This window comes from Helianthus annuus, chromosome 1 (assembly GCF_002127325.2).
Source record: "Helianthus annuus cultivar XRQ/B chromosome 1, HanXRQr2.0-SUNRISE, whole genome shotgun sequence".
Lineage (NCBI taxonomy): Eukaryota > Viridiplantae > Streptophyta > Magnoliopsida > Asterales > Asteraceae > Helianthus > Helianthus annuus.
Window position 1 is genome coordinate 84,849,613 of NC_035433.2, and position 16,622 is coordinate 84,866,234.

The 16,622-nt window shown below is 43.7% G+C and overlaps 2 protein-coding genes across 2 annotated transcripts; both read left to right on the plus strand.

Moving 5' to 3' along the window:
• The first annotated feature begins 304 nt into the window (after window positions 1-304).
• Window positions 305-1,204, plus strand: LOC110922383 (transcriptional regulator SUPERMAN). The gene has a single exon (XM_022166724.2). The coding sequence runs from the start codon at window positions 458-460 to the stop codon at window positions 1,007-1,009; it is 552 nt and encodes a 183-aa protein (XP_022022416.1). The 5' UTR covers window positions 305-457; the 3' UTR covers window positions 1,010-1,204.
• A 6,630-nt stretch (window positions 1,205-7,834) lies between these two features.
• Window positions 7,835-10,576, plus strand: LOC110922296. Its single transcript, XM_022166640.1, has 2 exons — window positions 7,835-8,662; window positions 8,765-10,576. The coding sequence occupies exons 1-2, from the start codon at window positions 7,835-7,837 to the stop codon at window positions 10,574-10,576; spliced, it is 2,640 nt and encodes an 879-aa protein (XP_022022332.1).
• Window positions 10,577-16,622: the final 6,046 nt, after the last annotated feature.

The following is a 16,622-nucleotide window of genomic DNA, read 5'->3' on the forward strand; positions in this document are numbered from 1 at the left end:
GAAACTATTGGCTTGGATTGACTAGAATGCCCTTGAACAAACTCACGCGCCTCTTTTCTTCCTTTCAATTTCCCTGATTTAATCTTAGCCATTGATTAACTTAATGGATGGTCAATATCACTTTCTAGCCTTCCTAGCCAAATAAACTTCCTATTGTATCACCATCCATAATTCCAAATGTAAAAGTTTTCTATGTTTACAGTGATAAATAATTTTACACAAATATTAGAAATTAAATTTATTTTTTAAAATCACTTGCAAAACTCGCACTCAAACACCCTACACCGTCTATATTAAGTTGCAGTGTTGCACCCTCTACGTCACGGTCAGTTTCTCTTACCTTCACCATAAAATAGACATTCTTGCCTTTTCATTCATTGTATGTTCAGTCCTTCAAACACTCCCCCTCTCTCTCACACACACGTACACTCACCACAAGTGTCTGCTGTAGTGTAGAATGGATCACAAGTTCAAAAGCAAATGGGAAAACACCAACTACAACTTTGATAAAGATTATGGGTATGATGGAATCTCATGGCGTCAAAGAAGCTTCATGTGCAACTTTTGCAAGAAAGAGTACAAGTCCGCACAAGCTCTTGGTGGTCACATGAATGTTCACAGAAGAGATAGAGCCAGACTGAGGCAATCTTCACCCTCTCTTGATCACCCTAACCCTAACCCTAATTTCTCATCACCACCTTCATCTATGATGTGTGTACCCTTCAAGACATTCCATTCTTCTCTTTTCTCCCTTGATATTTCCTCATCATCTTTAACCATGAACAATGAAGAGACACAAACCATGTTCCCATTCGTACCGCATTCGGCTTGGAACTTTCTTGGAGATATGAGAAAGAATATGAACACTGAGGAGTCTTTTGATCAAGAAAATGAAAGTAGGGTTTGGAAGAAGAGAGAGGGTTTTAGGGTTGAAATGGAAAAGGGTTTGGTTAAAGATGGAAAGATTGAGATGGGTTTGGATTTGGAACTTCGACTCGGGCGATCTTAATTTGCTTTGTAGCATGAACATAATTCAGGGTTTAGTTGTGTTCATCATTTAACTATTTGATCAGGTAATGATCAGTCTTCTAGGGTTTATGTTTATGTTGGTTTTTAACTATGTATGTGTTAGATTGCAAGATCCATCTGTTTGCTGGCAGTGAATTTAATGAAGGATATTAAATATAAGTTTTAGTTTTCTAAATAATGTTCCATCTGAATCTAGATTTAATGACTGATCTCCATCATGGGTTGTTGATATGGATTTTAATTTGTAGCAAAAGCTTTACCATGGGACTTATATATATTATTTCAGTACTTAACGTTTAGCAATCTTTATCATCCTTATAAATCAAAAAGATTATATGGATCGGAATTCTATTTTTTAAGGGTGTTCAATTTGCTGATTAACTAAGCATTAAGCAATTCTCTTTTTCATAGTAAAACAAAGATGATGTAAATCATTATGTGGAGCCATTCCACCGACATACAACTATTTTTTTTTAACGGTCAACGAATCTTTCAAATGGACTACTGGCAAATTTACCACATAGGGATACACTCGTCTCTGAACTGGGGAAAACCCTCACCTAGGACAGAAGCCTGTGAACACTCGCCCAAAGGCACGACAGTGCGGTGAGATAAAACACATTCACTTCAAGGATCGACCTAGCGATCGCCGCCTACTCGCCTAGTTTCTCATCATCATCAAGTGCCACTGAAAACTAATGGGGAGAAGCAGGAATTGAACTTGGGTCTCTTGAAAACCCAAGTCTTTCCCTTACCACTCCACCACAAGCTCGTTGGCACCAACATACAACTACTATATCCACATCTTTAGGTTATAATGAGAAAGTTTTAATTTCCAAAAGGTACCTTAGGATAGGTAGGGGCATGGGTTGGGTCATCAATGTCACGTAAGATCTACAACACCTCTTTGCCTCATCCACCATGGTTGGCATGGATTAAACCATGACAACCATGGACCTCCTTTCCATTTTTAATTTCTCTCTTTCCTCTTCACAAAAATAAATTAAAATAAGATAATAGTGGTTTGGATCATGACCACACCCTTAGACCATGTGTAGTGATAAAGCTCCCCAGGGGGCGTTGTGCGACAAGTGACGAAACGTGTAAGAAAGGGGCTTTATGAGGTTTTATATCACAAGAGGGTGTAGTGGGGTTATATATGTATGGGGCTTTACATATATGTATGTATATATATGTGTGTGAGTGGTAACGGTCGGAATTTTGAAAACAATCCCCCACACGCCGCTATCTCCTTCGCGGGGACCCAAATTCGATACCCCATAGCGCCGGCCGTAGTGGTGTGACGCAGCGCTATGGGGCGCCATGCTTGGATTTTCAGGAAGGTCGCGCTCCGCTACGGGTTGTCTTATGATAGTGGTTTTAATTGGATGATTGATTAAAAGTGGGTGACATGACGCTAATATAGAGGATAATGATGACCATGAGGATCATGACCACACCCTATAGCCTTACATCCACAATACAATCCTTATTTTAGTTTAATTTTATTTTTAAACAATGTATATTTATTTATCTAAAATAGCAATATATTTCAGTTGTCATCTATTTTATAAACAACTTTATTTTAAAAACCTAAATATAACTTATAAGGTAGAATGCTAAAACAATAGTAATAAAATTGTAACCCAAAATAAACTCATGATACACGACATCATTATCACTTGACAATGATTAAAATATATTCACTACTAGAAAGTTGTGACATCCGAAATCCATCAGGAATGCATTAAGACGTGTTTACAACGTTTTCTAGAAAAAAAAAAAAAAGGATTTTGTCGAAAACCCTCGTGGGAAAAATTTTCCAAAAACTTTCTTATTAAATATATCTGATGGAAAGATGTGATCCGAAGTTCTTATGCATTTCCGACCACCTATCTTTTAAAAATAAATAAATAAAATAAAAAAAAATTCTACACATCTCCAACCGATTTATTATTTTTTACAGTATTTCTCAAGATATTCCTATCCATTTTTGACGCAAAGTTTCTACGTGTTTGGTCGCTAAATTATAGGGTTTTCTATTGTTCCTAGCAAATGGGTAGGAATTTTTAATGTAATGTACTTCGTAGGAACGTTTCATACGAAATTTCACTTCTAAGGTGATCGACTCGGGGCTCCCCGTGGTCACTTATTCATCACGCGTTCTTCTTCGTGATACACCACCGCCACTACAACTTATAACGCGTTGACATGGCAACGCATGGCCATGATCACGCGTGAAGATGTTTGTGGTGCTGCACATGTTCGGTTGTTTTTCAATGGTAGATGTTTGTGTGGTGAGTGATAGACATTTCCACTAAAATTCATCACTAGTAATGGAATAAAGCTCGATGATGTGGCGAAACTTGATTGGATGTTGTGAGTGTTGGAACTCTATCACTGGTGGAGCGCCCCTACCCCTAATAGTGATTGCTATATATAATAAATTGGACAGGAAAAAAATTAATATAGTCTTAAAATGATTGAATATTAAATCAAATTGATACTGGATTTAATTAGACTGCAAATATGACCTGGCTGCCTATGTATATTTAACACCAATTGCAACTACTAAAGGGTAACACATTTAGTGTTCTAATGTATAGTTCATCTTTTTATTGATGAAAACAAATATTAAAGAAAAATATTACTGCTTAAGTAAACCAAATGATTATCAAGTGTCAGCATATGAAATTACTACATGCAGGATGATGCTTCTTGACACGTATATAGCGAGTCAATCGCATGATATTTAGAGCAAAAATATTTCATGAGAATAGAAAGCTAATTTGTGTAAACTAATGGAAAAATAAAAATTTAAAGGAGGTGGGTCTAAATTCATAGAAACATCCTAAATACGATCAAACTAAGTACTTGATCATGGCGAAAAATATATATCTTATTTCGACGGGCCATATATCAATTAAGTGTCATGTTTCATCGCCAAGGATGCGAACACATAATCCCTAGCTAGGTAAAGCGTGTACATGAAACAAGCATAATATGTAAAGCAAAAAAAGTTGTTAGTTATGATTGTGCATACCATGATCAAAGCATTTAAGCCGGTAAGTGTCATGATCGTGTATGTATCAGTTGAACAAGAATAATGATGAACTCTTTTTTGGAAGGGGTACAAGCATCAAAATAAAGGGTGATTTGATCATGATTACATGGGGGAGGCTATTGGTGATCTCTCCATCATATCCTTGACTTGTGTTTGCTAGAGATGGCCCGGAATGGAGGAAGAAATCGGCAGTAGTATTGGCGATCTCCCCCCCTATGATAATGACCAACTGTTTAACCCCATTATGATCACCCTTTTATGATCATACCCCGTCCAAAAAGATGATACATAGATCTAATACAACAAACTGAAAATTAACTTGATCAACTTGTTTTACAATTTGATTACACATTCAATTTCTCATTTGTCATCCTTCTCCCCATTTTACCACACTTCTCTCTATTGTTGAAAATCATGTATATATTTTATGTATCATAGCATTTGACGAAGGGCCAGTGGAAGCCCACTTTACCCTCTTTGGGCCTTTTCCTTTGGGGAGCCCAATCACCCAAAAGCCCACTGGGTGAGCTACCCTTGCTTACCAAGGTTTCTTCTTTATATGGGCGGGAGAACAGCTAAGAGGCAACAGGTTCATTAAATGCCTGATAAGAGAGGCATCCGGTCACCATCATAGTACTGATCCGGCTATGCATTAATGGAGAAAGGAATCGCAGCCGTTGGGGGTCAGACACGTGTCTGACCTTCCCAAAGAATCATAGTTACCGTTAGATAACATGAGGGACATTTCTAAGGGATAAGAGCATGCCATTATATAAGAAGGAACAAGGATAAGGCAGAGGAGGTATGATCATCTCCGGCCATTACTCTCATTAACTACTCTCATTTATTTCCTCATTAACTCCGACCAAGATTCCTTGTATTTACTACACATAACACACTTATTAGATTCACACCAAGATAGGAACTCTCCGGTGAACATCTTCATCGGAAACGTTCTTCTTCCTTATCCGGCAAGTTTACTTACTCTCACGCCGGAGCTTGGTCACGGATCCCCCTCCCGGGGTCCTCCGTGGCGAGGCTAACGGTTTATTATTTTGTAGCCAACAAGGACAGGAGCTCTCTATGTCAGCGAAGACCCAACTGACGTCATTCGAAGGTAGGGTATTCGACATTGGCGCCATCCGTGGGACCCAGGCCTGACCGGTGTTCCCACACTAACATTCGACGTTCAGAGAGCAACTCACCTTTCCAGAAACAGCATGGCAACTCCACATAGTTCACGTGTCACCCAAACGACTCAAAATGATCTGGAGAAAGTCACTGTGGAGGATATCACTCATGAAGAAGGTAACGAGAATCTGGTAGAAAACTTGGAAGAAACGGAGCACGTCACCCCTGGCTTCGTGGCCATGCACAGGGAAAAGATAACCAAGTATCTTGACGATCTAAAGAGGCAAGAAAAGCTGGACAGCCTCAGAGCCAGACTCTCTTTTGACACACCCTCTAATCAAGAAGGAACGGACCCCCAAAGCCAAAACGACAGTGGTGACCAGCTGGAGACATTCATGACGGCCCTAAGGCAGATGTCTTCCGAAGAAAGAGAGGACTTAATCACCGGCCAGAAACGTAAGGAAAAGGAGAAAGACAACTCAGGTGACACTGGCTTGGACCAACCATACCTACCACGAGACTTGGCCGAGGTCTCAAAGTTCACAAGGAGAATATCAGAGGCACCCATGCCCCCCAAGACAAAGCTGCCTCCAGGCTTTGACCGCTATGACGGAACGAGAGATCCAGAGGATCATCTGCATGCTTTCCGGGGGGCAGGGCAACTAGGGAGGTGGCCCATGCCCGTGTGGTGCCACATGTTTGTGCAAACTTTAACGGAGGGAGCTCGGTTATGGTTTGACAGCCTTCCTCCGGGAAGCATAGACAGTTACGAAGAGTTAAGCGAAAAATTCCTCAGGAACTTCGGCCAACAAAGGAAGGTAGTCAAGAATCCCAATGAAATCCTCCATATCAGACAAAGGGACAACGAACGGATAGATCAGTATATGGAAAGGTTTGTCAAAGAAAGCATGAACATCAAGGATGTCCCGGAGGTCATGAAAATTAGCAGCTTCATAAATGGGCTGAAGCATGCACAACTATGTGAAAAGCTGGGAGAGGAGTTTCCACCCTCTTTCGACAATCTCATGGACAGGGTAAGGGCTTTCGTCCAGGGAAAGGATACGGTCAGCAAAGCTAAGGAGACAGACACCCCGTCCCGCAGGGCCACTCCAACAACAAGACCACTTGAGAAAGGTACCCCCTATACACGAAAGCCTCCCTTTGATAGAATGTTGCATGACAGGGCAAGACCCTCATACTCCCCCTACAGACCCCGAGGGAGAGGCCCTCCCCCTTACTCCGATAGCTTCACCCCCCTTGTCAAAACCCCAAGCGAAATACTGGCCACGGAAAGGGTGAAGAATTCATTCCCCAGGCCACCCCCCATAAAACCAGGACCCAAAGCACAGCCAAATGAATATTGTGAATTTCATAAGGGCTTCGGGCACAAAACCGATGATTGCATGTACCTTAAGAGGGAAATAGAGGCGGCGGTGAAGACAGGGAGACTGGCACACCTGGTCAAGGAAATCAAAGAAGGGGGAGGGGATCGTAAGGGAAAAGATGCAAGAGAGCCGGGGAAGGCAGATGTTGATATGATAAGGAGAAGAAATGAATATGATGTTACCCGGAGTGTTAAGGCCAGAATCCTAGGCTCTCCAAGCTTCATGAAAGCTCCCATCCTCATGCCGTACTTAGAAGAAAACGAACTACAACGGCTCCCGCTAAACATTTCAGCGGTGATAGCTGGACACAAAGTGTCCAGAATACACGTGGACGGAGGATCCGGCGTCGAAGTAATATATGAACATTGCTTCCTCAGGTTCGATAGAGACATAAGAGATAGACTAGAGGAGGACTCCATCCCGTTGGTAGGATTCAACAACAGTGTGTCACATCCTCTAGGAAAGATCAAGCTCCCATTTACGGTTGGCGTAGGGGATAGAGTCCGGACAATCAACTTAACCTTCACTGTGGTCAGGGCACCCTCCAAGTACAACGCGATTTTGGGAAGACCTGGGATTGGAGATCTACAAGCACAAGCATCTACTCCTCACGAAGCGTTGGTATTTCAAACACCAAAGGGTCTTGCATGGGTCAAGTCAGCTTATGAAGTTGTCTCTTCAGTATCCAAAGGGGAGGAACCGGGAAAGACCCCAGAGAAGAAGGTGGAGGAATGGGTCCTCTGTGATAAGTTCCCAGAACAGACAGTCAAGGTAGGAGGCCACCTGAGCGACAAATGCAAAAGTGCCCTGAAGGAACTACTCCTCCATAACATAGACGTGTTTGCATTCCAACACGGGGACATGACGGGAATCCCTAGAAGCCTGACGGAGCACCGGCTCAACACTTTCACATGGGCGAGACCAGTGAGGCAGAAGAAGCGAAGCATGGGTCCAAACAAGATAAGGGCTGCTTGTGAAGAGACCCGCAAACTGCTCAAAGCGAGGATAGTTAGGGAAGTCAAATACCCATCCTGGGTTGCCAACCCAGTTATGGTTCAGAAAAAAAGACGGAGGATGGAGGATGTGCATCGATTTCCAAGATTTAAACAAAGCATGCCCCAAGGACTGTTATCCCCTCCCGGAGATAGACACCCAGGTCAATTCCCTGTCCCATTACCCACTGAAGTGCTTCCTTGACGCCTACAAGGGATACCACCAAATACAGATGTCAATAGAAGATGAAGAAAAGACCGCTTTCATCACCGATGAGGGAACATTCTGCTATACTAAAATGCCCTTCGGTCTCAAAAACGCGGGGGTGACATACCAAAGGTTTATGAACACCTTATTCAGGGAGCAAAGGGGAAGGAATCTAGAGGTGTATGTTGACGACATTGTCATCAAGAGCCTGACGGAGGCAGCCATGATAGACGACATAGCCGAGACTCTCAACACAATGCAAGATGTAAACATGAAACTGAACCCCGGGAAATGCCATTTCGGGGTAGAGGAAGGAAATTTCCTGGGGGTGGTGGTAACTAAAGGAGGGATAAGGGCAAACCCAGAAAAAACCCAGGCTGTGGCCGAAATGCGATCCCCCAGGTCCTTGAGGGACATCCAGCAACTAAATGGAAGGTTGATTACGCTAAATCGTTTCTTATCAAAAGTGGCTGACAAAACCCTCCCTTTTATGAAGGTGTTAAAGGACTGCATCCAGACGAACAAATTCAACTGGACCACCGAGGCTGAAACCGCCTTTCAAGAAATGAAGGCTTACATCTGCAAGCTCCCAACGTTGGCCACCCCGGTGCCCGGGGACCCGTTGCTCCTTTACCTATCTGCCTCTAAAACGACCATAAGCGCAGTCATGATGGTGGAACGGGAGGGGAAGCAGATCCCCATATATTTCATCAGTAGAACACTAAAGGGGCCTGAGGAACGGTACATGCCACTGGAGAAACTTGCATTAGCCCTGGTCTTTGCCTCTCGGAGGCTCAGAAGATACTTCCAAGGGCATAAGGTCACGTTAGTCACTGATCAACCTCTCCAGAAAGTGCTTAGGAAACCGGAACAGTCAGGACGATTGGCTAAGTGGGCCGTAGAACTGGGAGAACACTCTCTGGAGTTCAAACCCAAGACAGCCACGAAGGGATAGATACTGGCCGACTTCCTAGCAGAGGTACCCGAAGACGAAGAGAGGGAACTACAAAAGTGGGAAACTCTGGAGGAGGAAGAAAGAAGGAGGGGGGACGAAGCCGTTTGGAAATTGTTCACTGATGGAGCATCCAGTGAAGAAGGGAATGGTGCAGCCATCACGTTGACAAGCCCCGAGGGGGTTGAGCTGACATATGCTATAAGGCTAGATTTCGAGAACACCAACAACACCGCCGAATACGAAGCCCTTCTAGCAGGGATGAGATTGGCACAGAAGATGAAAGCAAAACACGTGGAGGCCAGCACCAACTCTCAGTTGGTAGTGAAGCAGTATCAGGGGGAATATGAAGCGAAGGATAGCATCATGGCTCAGTATGTGGCGAAGGTTAAAGAGACAGCTAAGGCATTCAGAACCTTCAAACTGGAATACATCCCTCGGGGGAGGAACAGAAAGTCTGATGCACTCAGCAAGCTAGCTTCAGTAGCATTCGACCATCTCGCGAAGGAGGTCAAAGTAGAGGTCTTGACATCCCCCTCCTTGGACGTAACGGAAGTAGCCACAATCGAAGGTTCCCAAGAAACATGGATGACTACAATCATTAAATTCCTCCGGGACGGGACCTTGCCCGAAGGGGAATGGGCGGCTAGAAAGGTAAGAGTCAAGGCCTTACAGTATGAACTAATTGGAGAAGAACTATACCGAAGGTCGTATCTGGGTCCGTCCCTAAGGTGCATAGATATGGAAGAGGCCGAATATGAGATCCGGGAAATGCACGAGGGAATCTGCGGAATGCACTCAGGACCGAGAGCGATTGTAAGAAGAGCAATGAACGCAAGATTCTACTGGCCACGAATGTACGAGACGGCATCCGAAGAGATCAAGAAGTGTGATAACTGCCAAGTATATGCACCAATGACCCACCAACATAAACACCCTATGGTCCCGGTCTTGACATCTTGGCCATTTCAAAAATGGGCCATAGACATAATTGGACCTTTTCCAGAGGGTCCCGGGGGGGTCAAATACGTGGTGGTGGCCATCGATTATTTTACTAAATGGATTGAAGCGAAACCCCTGGCAAAGATCACCGGAGATCAAATGAGACGGTTCGTACTGGATAACATCGTGTGCAGGTATGGGATCCCGAAGGAACTGGTGAGTGACAACGGGGTGCAATTCGCCGGGAAACCCTTCAAGCCATGGTGTGAGCAGATGAGAATTCAACAGGTGTTCACCTCCGTAACCCATGCTCAAAGTAACGGGTTGGTAGAAAGGGCCAACCAGAGCGTTATCAAAGGGATGAAAGGCAGGCTTGGGAGAAAACAGAAAGGCTGGCTGGAAGAACTTCCGTTTGTATTATGGGCATACCGGACCACTCCCAAAAGTTGCAATGGGGACACCCCATTCAGCCTTACCTACGGGACGGAAGCTATGATCCCTGCAGAGATAGGGTCCCAAACCGCCCGGATGAAGCTGAGGGATGAAGAGAATGAACAGGATCTAAGAGTGAACCTGAACTTATTGGAAGAAAGAAGGGAGATAGCAGCAGTGAAGGAAGCTCACTACAAAAAACTTCTGGCAAGTTACTACAACGCACGAATGAAGAAGCTCAACCTTGTCCCAGGGGACCTAGTCCTTAGAGCCAACGAGGCCAGTTTACAGGAAAACACCGGGAAGTTAGGACCCAACTGGGAAGGCCCATATAGAGTCACATGGGCCAAAGGGAAGGGAGCGTGCAAGTTGGAAACCTTGGAAGGAAAAGAGGTCCCCAGGACCTGGAACCTGATGCAGCTCAGGAAATATTACATGTAAGGGGCAAGCCCCCAGGAAAAAACGGCCAAGGGCCACTTTTGTTTTAGGAAAACCATATGTAAGGGGCAAGCCCCCAGGAAAAAACGGCCAAGGGCCACTTTTGTTGTAGGGAAACCATATGTATGGGGACTTTCCCCCAAAAAGTAAACCTTTTGTAAACAATCTATGAAGGGAAGTATAAATCCCCCGAAGGTTTAATGAAAGGACGGACAGAAATGTCCCATTTTGAAAACTACGGGTAATCATACCTGGGCAGACGTGCCTATAAACACCCTTTAAATCTATAACTAGAACAAGCAAACACACGTGTATGAGGCATTCAAAACATGCCCAAAGCCCGGCCGTGGGGCTAATAAAGGTCTAGCTAACCTAAAAAACGGACAAAAGCAAGTCAAAAAACATAATATCACATTATAGGCTTGTCCACCGATTGGCCTCGAACAGACAATCACAGTTTAACAAAGCAAACAACAACAAACATATAGTGCACAGGCATTCGTATACCGACAACTACGAAGGGGAGCCTGCTTTATTTAATACAAATCATACGTACAAAAAGAAGCCCCAGTAACTGGGGAAAAAAGCCAAAAAATTATTACAGACACGGCAAGACAAAGTAAAGACATAACTCTTCACCAAAGCAGCTTGAAAACCTCCAGAGAGCCGCCGAGCTAGCTTCCGATATAAGCCCCTGCAAAATAAAACAAACAAGACAAAAAGCAGGCAACCAAGCCAAAGAGGAGCTATACATAACCATAAACCATACGATTAGCGGTCAACATGGTCCCCAACGCGAAGGACCATCCAAAATAAAGTCAAGCATACGAACATCCTACGGTAAGTTAGAGTTATTACAACCATATCGAAACTTGTCAAATGTTCAGAATTTACTGGGGATCACCCCCAGAAAGAGATGGTGGAGACGAGGGACCAACGGAGGAGAACAAGGCCTTCAATTCAGCAATTGAGATCATGGGATGTTCAAGAATCTTGGCAAGGACAGCTGGGGTCTTACGACCAAACTCCTCGTTCAGTTTAGACAACTTCTTCTTTGCCTTGGAGTTATAAAGGGGAGTCTCTTTCCTGCCCAGGCCCTGGGCAGAGTAAGCATAGCCATCCTTCAACCCCGCTTGATAGCCAACATCCCTATAGGCCCCGTAAATCTCCTCCAAACCATTCTTAAAGTCTTCCGATTGAGCAACAGCGGTCAGGAAGGCTCCAAAACCTTCAGTGATCAACCAGTGCTTCTCCCCAGCCAACCGTTGGTTATCATCTGAAGTTATCACATAGTCTGCATACATCGTGTTAAGCTGCTCCTGGGATACGGAGCCAACCTCCTTCACATGCTTCAGTTCGGCAACAAGCTCCTCTTTCTCCGCAATCAAGGATGACATCTCCTGCTCCCAAGCCCGCTCTTTCCTCTCAAGTATAGCCCCAGCTCCCTAAACAGAGTGAACATGGCAACATGTATACATATAATAAAAAAAAGGGGGGAGGGGAGAATGTTACGCACCTTCTCCTCCTGTAACCTCCTCTCAGCAGCAACCACCTGGCCCCTAAGTCCGGCAGCAACCGATTGGGAAGCTTTAAGTTCATCCTTGAGCCCCTCATTTGCTTTCCTCAGATCATCAATCCTTTGCAGCATCCCGGCACCCCTAAAGAAGCTCTCACACAAGGACATGCTATACTGATCTTCAAAAAGATCATCCCTCAGGGCAGAATTAACAAACTTATGCGAAGGAGGGACAGCATGACTTAGAAAGTCCCGGGCAGCCTCAGGAGTCCCAATCACGGAAGAGCTGGTCACCTTCCATTTAGGAACATAAGTGCCGGGGAGAGCATCAGCAAATAAAGGGGCAAGGGGGAGCGATGGGCAAGGCCTTCCTGAAAAGAGGGTTTGCTAGTCCCAGTAGCATGCAAGGGAGAAAGCTCATAGGCCGAGGAAAAACGAGCTACCCCCACCTTAGAGGTTTTGTCCCGTATTCGGGAAGGAGAAGGGCCAGTTGGAATTTCTATAGGTTCCCGGGAGCTCCCCTGAGAGAAAAGAGCAAGTCAGAAATAACAGAGATGGGAAGAAAAAGAAAAGGGACCACTCACCAATAACGGAGCACTCACTAAGCTTGAAGACTTCAAATGCTAGGACAAGGAACCCTTGACTCCAGTAGGAGGAAGGTCAGAGGCAGCCTTGGAAGGGGGAGGAAGCTTTTGACCACTTGCACTCCGGAGTCTCTGGCGAATGTTGCGGGGTGCAGGAGCCGGATGGGGGCTGACAGATTTTCTTTTACGTACCAGCTGTATCTCCACCTCTTCGTCGTCGCTTGGGCCGGAGGGATGAACAGGAGGAAGGTCGGGAGAGCTTTCCTCCCCACCAGAAAGATCCTCCTCGGATCCACCCCTGGCAGCAGAGCCCCCTACCTGAGCGGATTCCCCCACAGCCTGTGCCTCTGCATTTAGCCAGGGATCGATCTCGTTATCAACCACATACTTCACGTCCTTGGAATCACCTTGAAGAAGCCGCCACAAAGTTATCTCTACACAAGACACCAAAGATGACTACGGGACCACAAAAGCTTGAAGGAAAAAAGAAAATGACCATAAGAAACAAACATAGACCAAAAAGTACCTTTCTTGCCAAAGAAGGCTCTTGGACGAACTGGGTAGGAAGGACTCAAACCACCCATAGCAAGCATCCCCTCTGAAAAGGTAAAAGCCCTTGTCGGATTATCACATATCCTTTTCCACTGGACAGTCTCACTCGCAGAAAGGGTAGGGACCACATCCTCAATGGCAGTATCAAGATCTTTGGGAATAGGGGACTCCGGTAACATGGCCGCAGACACAAATATGAACCTGCACTTCCAATCTTTTGGGTAGGTCGAAGTGGGCATAAAGTTATAACAAGGCCTCGAGACGTTGTTTTGACGTTTAGCAAATGTAAACCAATCACCTTCGGAAATCAGCCGGTAAAACATGCAGAACAGCGGAACAGAGGGTTCCCCCGAGATCGCAGCACAGGACAACTCAAAGTGAACTACCCTCATAAACCCCAAAGGGTGAATCTGTGAAAAATGCACGCCAAAGTGACGGAGTAGGGAAATCTTGAAGGCAGAAAGGGGGTATCGGGCCCCACAGGAAGAAAAGGCAAGGGTATAGATGGGTATTCTGTCCGGCGTGCATTCTGCCGATTCGTTGGGACCGGGTAAAGAGGGGGAAAACTGATCTGGAATATTGTATGCTTCGACAAAGGTTTTCAGATCCTTCATCGTTAGAACAGATCTTATTGATGACCGGCCACCGCGGCTCATGGTTGAGAAAAATGGTGAAAGGGAGAATAGTTGCAGAGAAAGAAAGAAAATTGAAAGGTTTGAATGAGAAACCGGAGGAGAGTTAAAGGGGGTATTTAAAGAGATAACTGCTGACGTACAAGTAACTGTCATATCAGCAGTCCTCTCAAAATTTAAAAACGGGCACGTGCAATGAGGGAGTTAACTCCCGCCATAGGAGATTCGGCGACGCAATGATTCCTAAAAACTGCAAATATTAACTGATCAGAAGTGGGCCCACCCAAAGAGAAACCATCTCTCTTAAGCAGTTGTGATTCAGCCCAGGATCATGAGCCTCGGGTCTCAGAACCAGGGACTAAAGATGACTTGACGACGGGCCAGTGGAAGCCCACTTTACCCTCTTTGGGCCTTTCCCTTTGGGGAGCCCAATCACCCAAAAGCCCACTGGGTGAGCTACCCTTGCTTACCAAGGTTTCTTCTTCATATGGGCGGGAGAACAGCTAAGAGGCAACAGGTTCATTAAATGCCTGATAAGAGAGGCATCCGGTCACCATCATAGTACTGATCCGGCTATGCATTAATGGAGAAAGGAATCGCAGCCGTTGGGGGTCAGACACGTGTCTGACCTTCCCAAAGCATCATAGTTACCGTTAGATAACATGAGGGACATTTCTAAGGGATAAGAGCATGCCATTATATAAGAAGGAACAAGGATAAGCAGAGGAGGTATGATCATCTCCGGCCATTACTCTCATTAACTACTCTCATTTACTTCCTCATTAACTCCGACCAAGATTCCTTGTATTTACTACACATAACACACTTATTAGATTCACACCAAGATAGGAACTCTCCGGTGAACATCTTCATCGGAAACGTTCCTCTTCCTTATCTGGCAAGTTTACTTACTCTCACGCCGGAGCTTGGTCACGGATCCCCCTCCCGGGGTCCTCCGTGGCGAGGCTAACGGTTTATTATTTTGTAGCCAACAAGGACAGGAGCTCTCTAGGCCAGCGAAGACCCAACTAACGTCATTCGAAGGTAGGGTATTCGACAGCATTATTGAAAGCCATTCCAAGGTGATAATTTGACTACATAGTAATCTTTATCTGTAGGCGGGGTATATATTGTTGGAGTTCTAAAGAGATATTGTAAAACTCACAAGTCAAAACATTTATTTAACTAGAAACAAAGTTTAATACAGCAAAATAAACAGCTTAAACCTAGAATTAAGCAACACATGGCCCATGATTCCAGGATCAGATAACTCCTAAAACATGGTGCATGGTCCCATGATTTACAAATTACTCAAGGAAAACATAAATCTCCACTCATATAGGAAAATAAATTGCCCTTGATGGTAAATCTATCAAAATGAAATTTGTGTTGCTCTTTGAAGTACATTCAAGAGATTGATGATAAGAGTCAAATGTTACTTACATATACACATCATTCACTGATGTTTTTAATTATATGCATGTTTGAAGCCAATTGATGTAAAATTACAATACTTTCATAAAAGTAATTCAAAAGGAAAAATAAACTATGAGTGGATTGTAGCCTTCAAATTATACTAAATATAATGCTCAAAGTCTGATGTGCAGTAGCATTGAGTCAATGGAAACACTAGAATAGGAGGGATATAGAAAACATAAGTGTCTATGAAATAATTAAATGTATATACTGAGATCAGATCTGATGACATGTCTTTTTTCATGGAAAAGAACAGGAAAGACACTCTTCATGGTATGTCTTTGAAGGCATATTTATGTCATACCCACATGTCAATAAATTACATAATAAATATCTGCAACCCCCCACCCCTCCCTCGTCCATCCTGTATAGTGTATACATATAAATAAGCTTCATGCATATCACACCACTGTGATTTTAAAGTTTAAACCATCATGCAACATTTCAAATATGTTAATCTTGAATTCTTGATCACTTGATATGATATTTTCATCATGTAAGGTTAAGTTTTCTCTTATATATTAATTTGTTTACATCTAATTAATAATGATGAAATGCAAAGGTTTCAAGTACTTTGTTTTGAATTACAGAAACAGATGGGGTAGGGGGATGATGGTTGCATGTGGGTGTGGTTCCAACACATGGATGCACCTTTTGCTAGTTCCCAACGATTGCTATAGGGTTTTTGTCAGTCAGTTTCATGATGTCTTTTTCCTTAAATGGTAACAAGACACTTTGTATCAGTTTCATCATACATGCTTCTAACTCCCCTAATATGCTATGCTAAACCATCATTCGTTTGTTCTCTCTCACTATATATGCATAGAGAGAGAGGGTGGCTATGGAGTAGGGAGGTCCCTACAACAGGTGAAATCAAAGGGTATGAAAGTGGGGGGTTTTGGGAAGTAGAGAAGATGGTGACAAATGTGCATGTTTTAGTGTAAAGACAATAGAGAAGTATGGGATAAAGGGGTTTTATTGGTTAGATGTCACCACTCACCACCATCTCTGTAGTCTATACATCATCCTAAATTATTGGAAGCTAGATTAGATATACATCATTTTCATCATTCATTAACTAGGGATAAAAAAGAAACTAAACTAAACTAAAGTTTTATTCATATTATTTTTTATAATATGTAGAGAAGAATGAATATAAAGATATAATATTAAGAATTTGGAGTCTTTAGAGCATTCACATCCAAAGAACTAAATTGTGAGTGTGGGGTTTTTAAAATATAAAGAGTATAAAAAATGGTTGTGAGTAGAGAAGTGAGAAAATGTTACTG

Bases quoted from the DNA above. Each gene is read 5' to 3' on its own strand.
- LOC110922383 (XM_022166724.2), top strand. From the start codon at position 458: ATGGATCACAAGTTCAAAAGCAAATGGGAAAACACCAACTACAACTTT.
- LOC110922296 (XM_022166640.1), top strand. From the start codon at position 7,835: ATGTCAATAGAAGATGAAGAAAAGACCGCTTTCATCACCGATGAGGGA. The intron at 8,663-8,764 runs GTGCTTAGGAAA...ACGAAGGGATAG, and splicing joins CTGATCAACCTCTCCAGAAA to ATACTGGCCGACTTCCTAGC.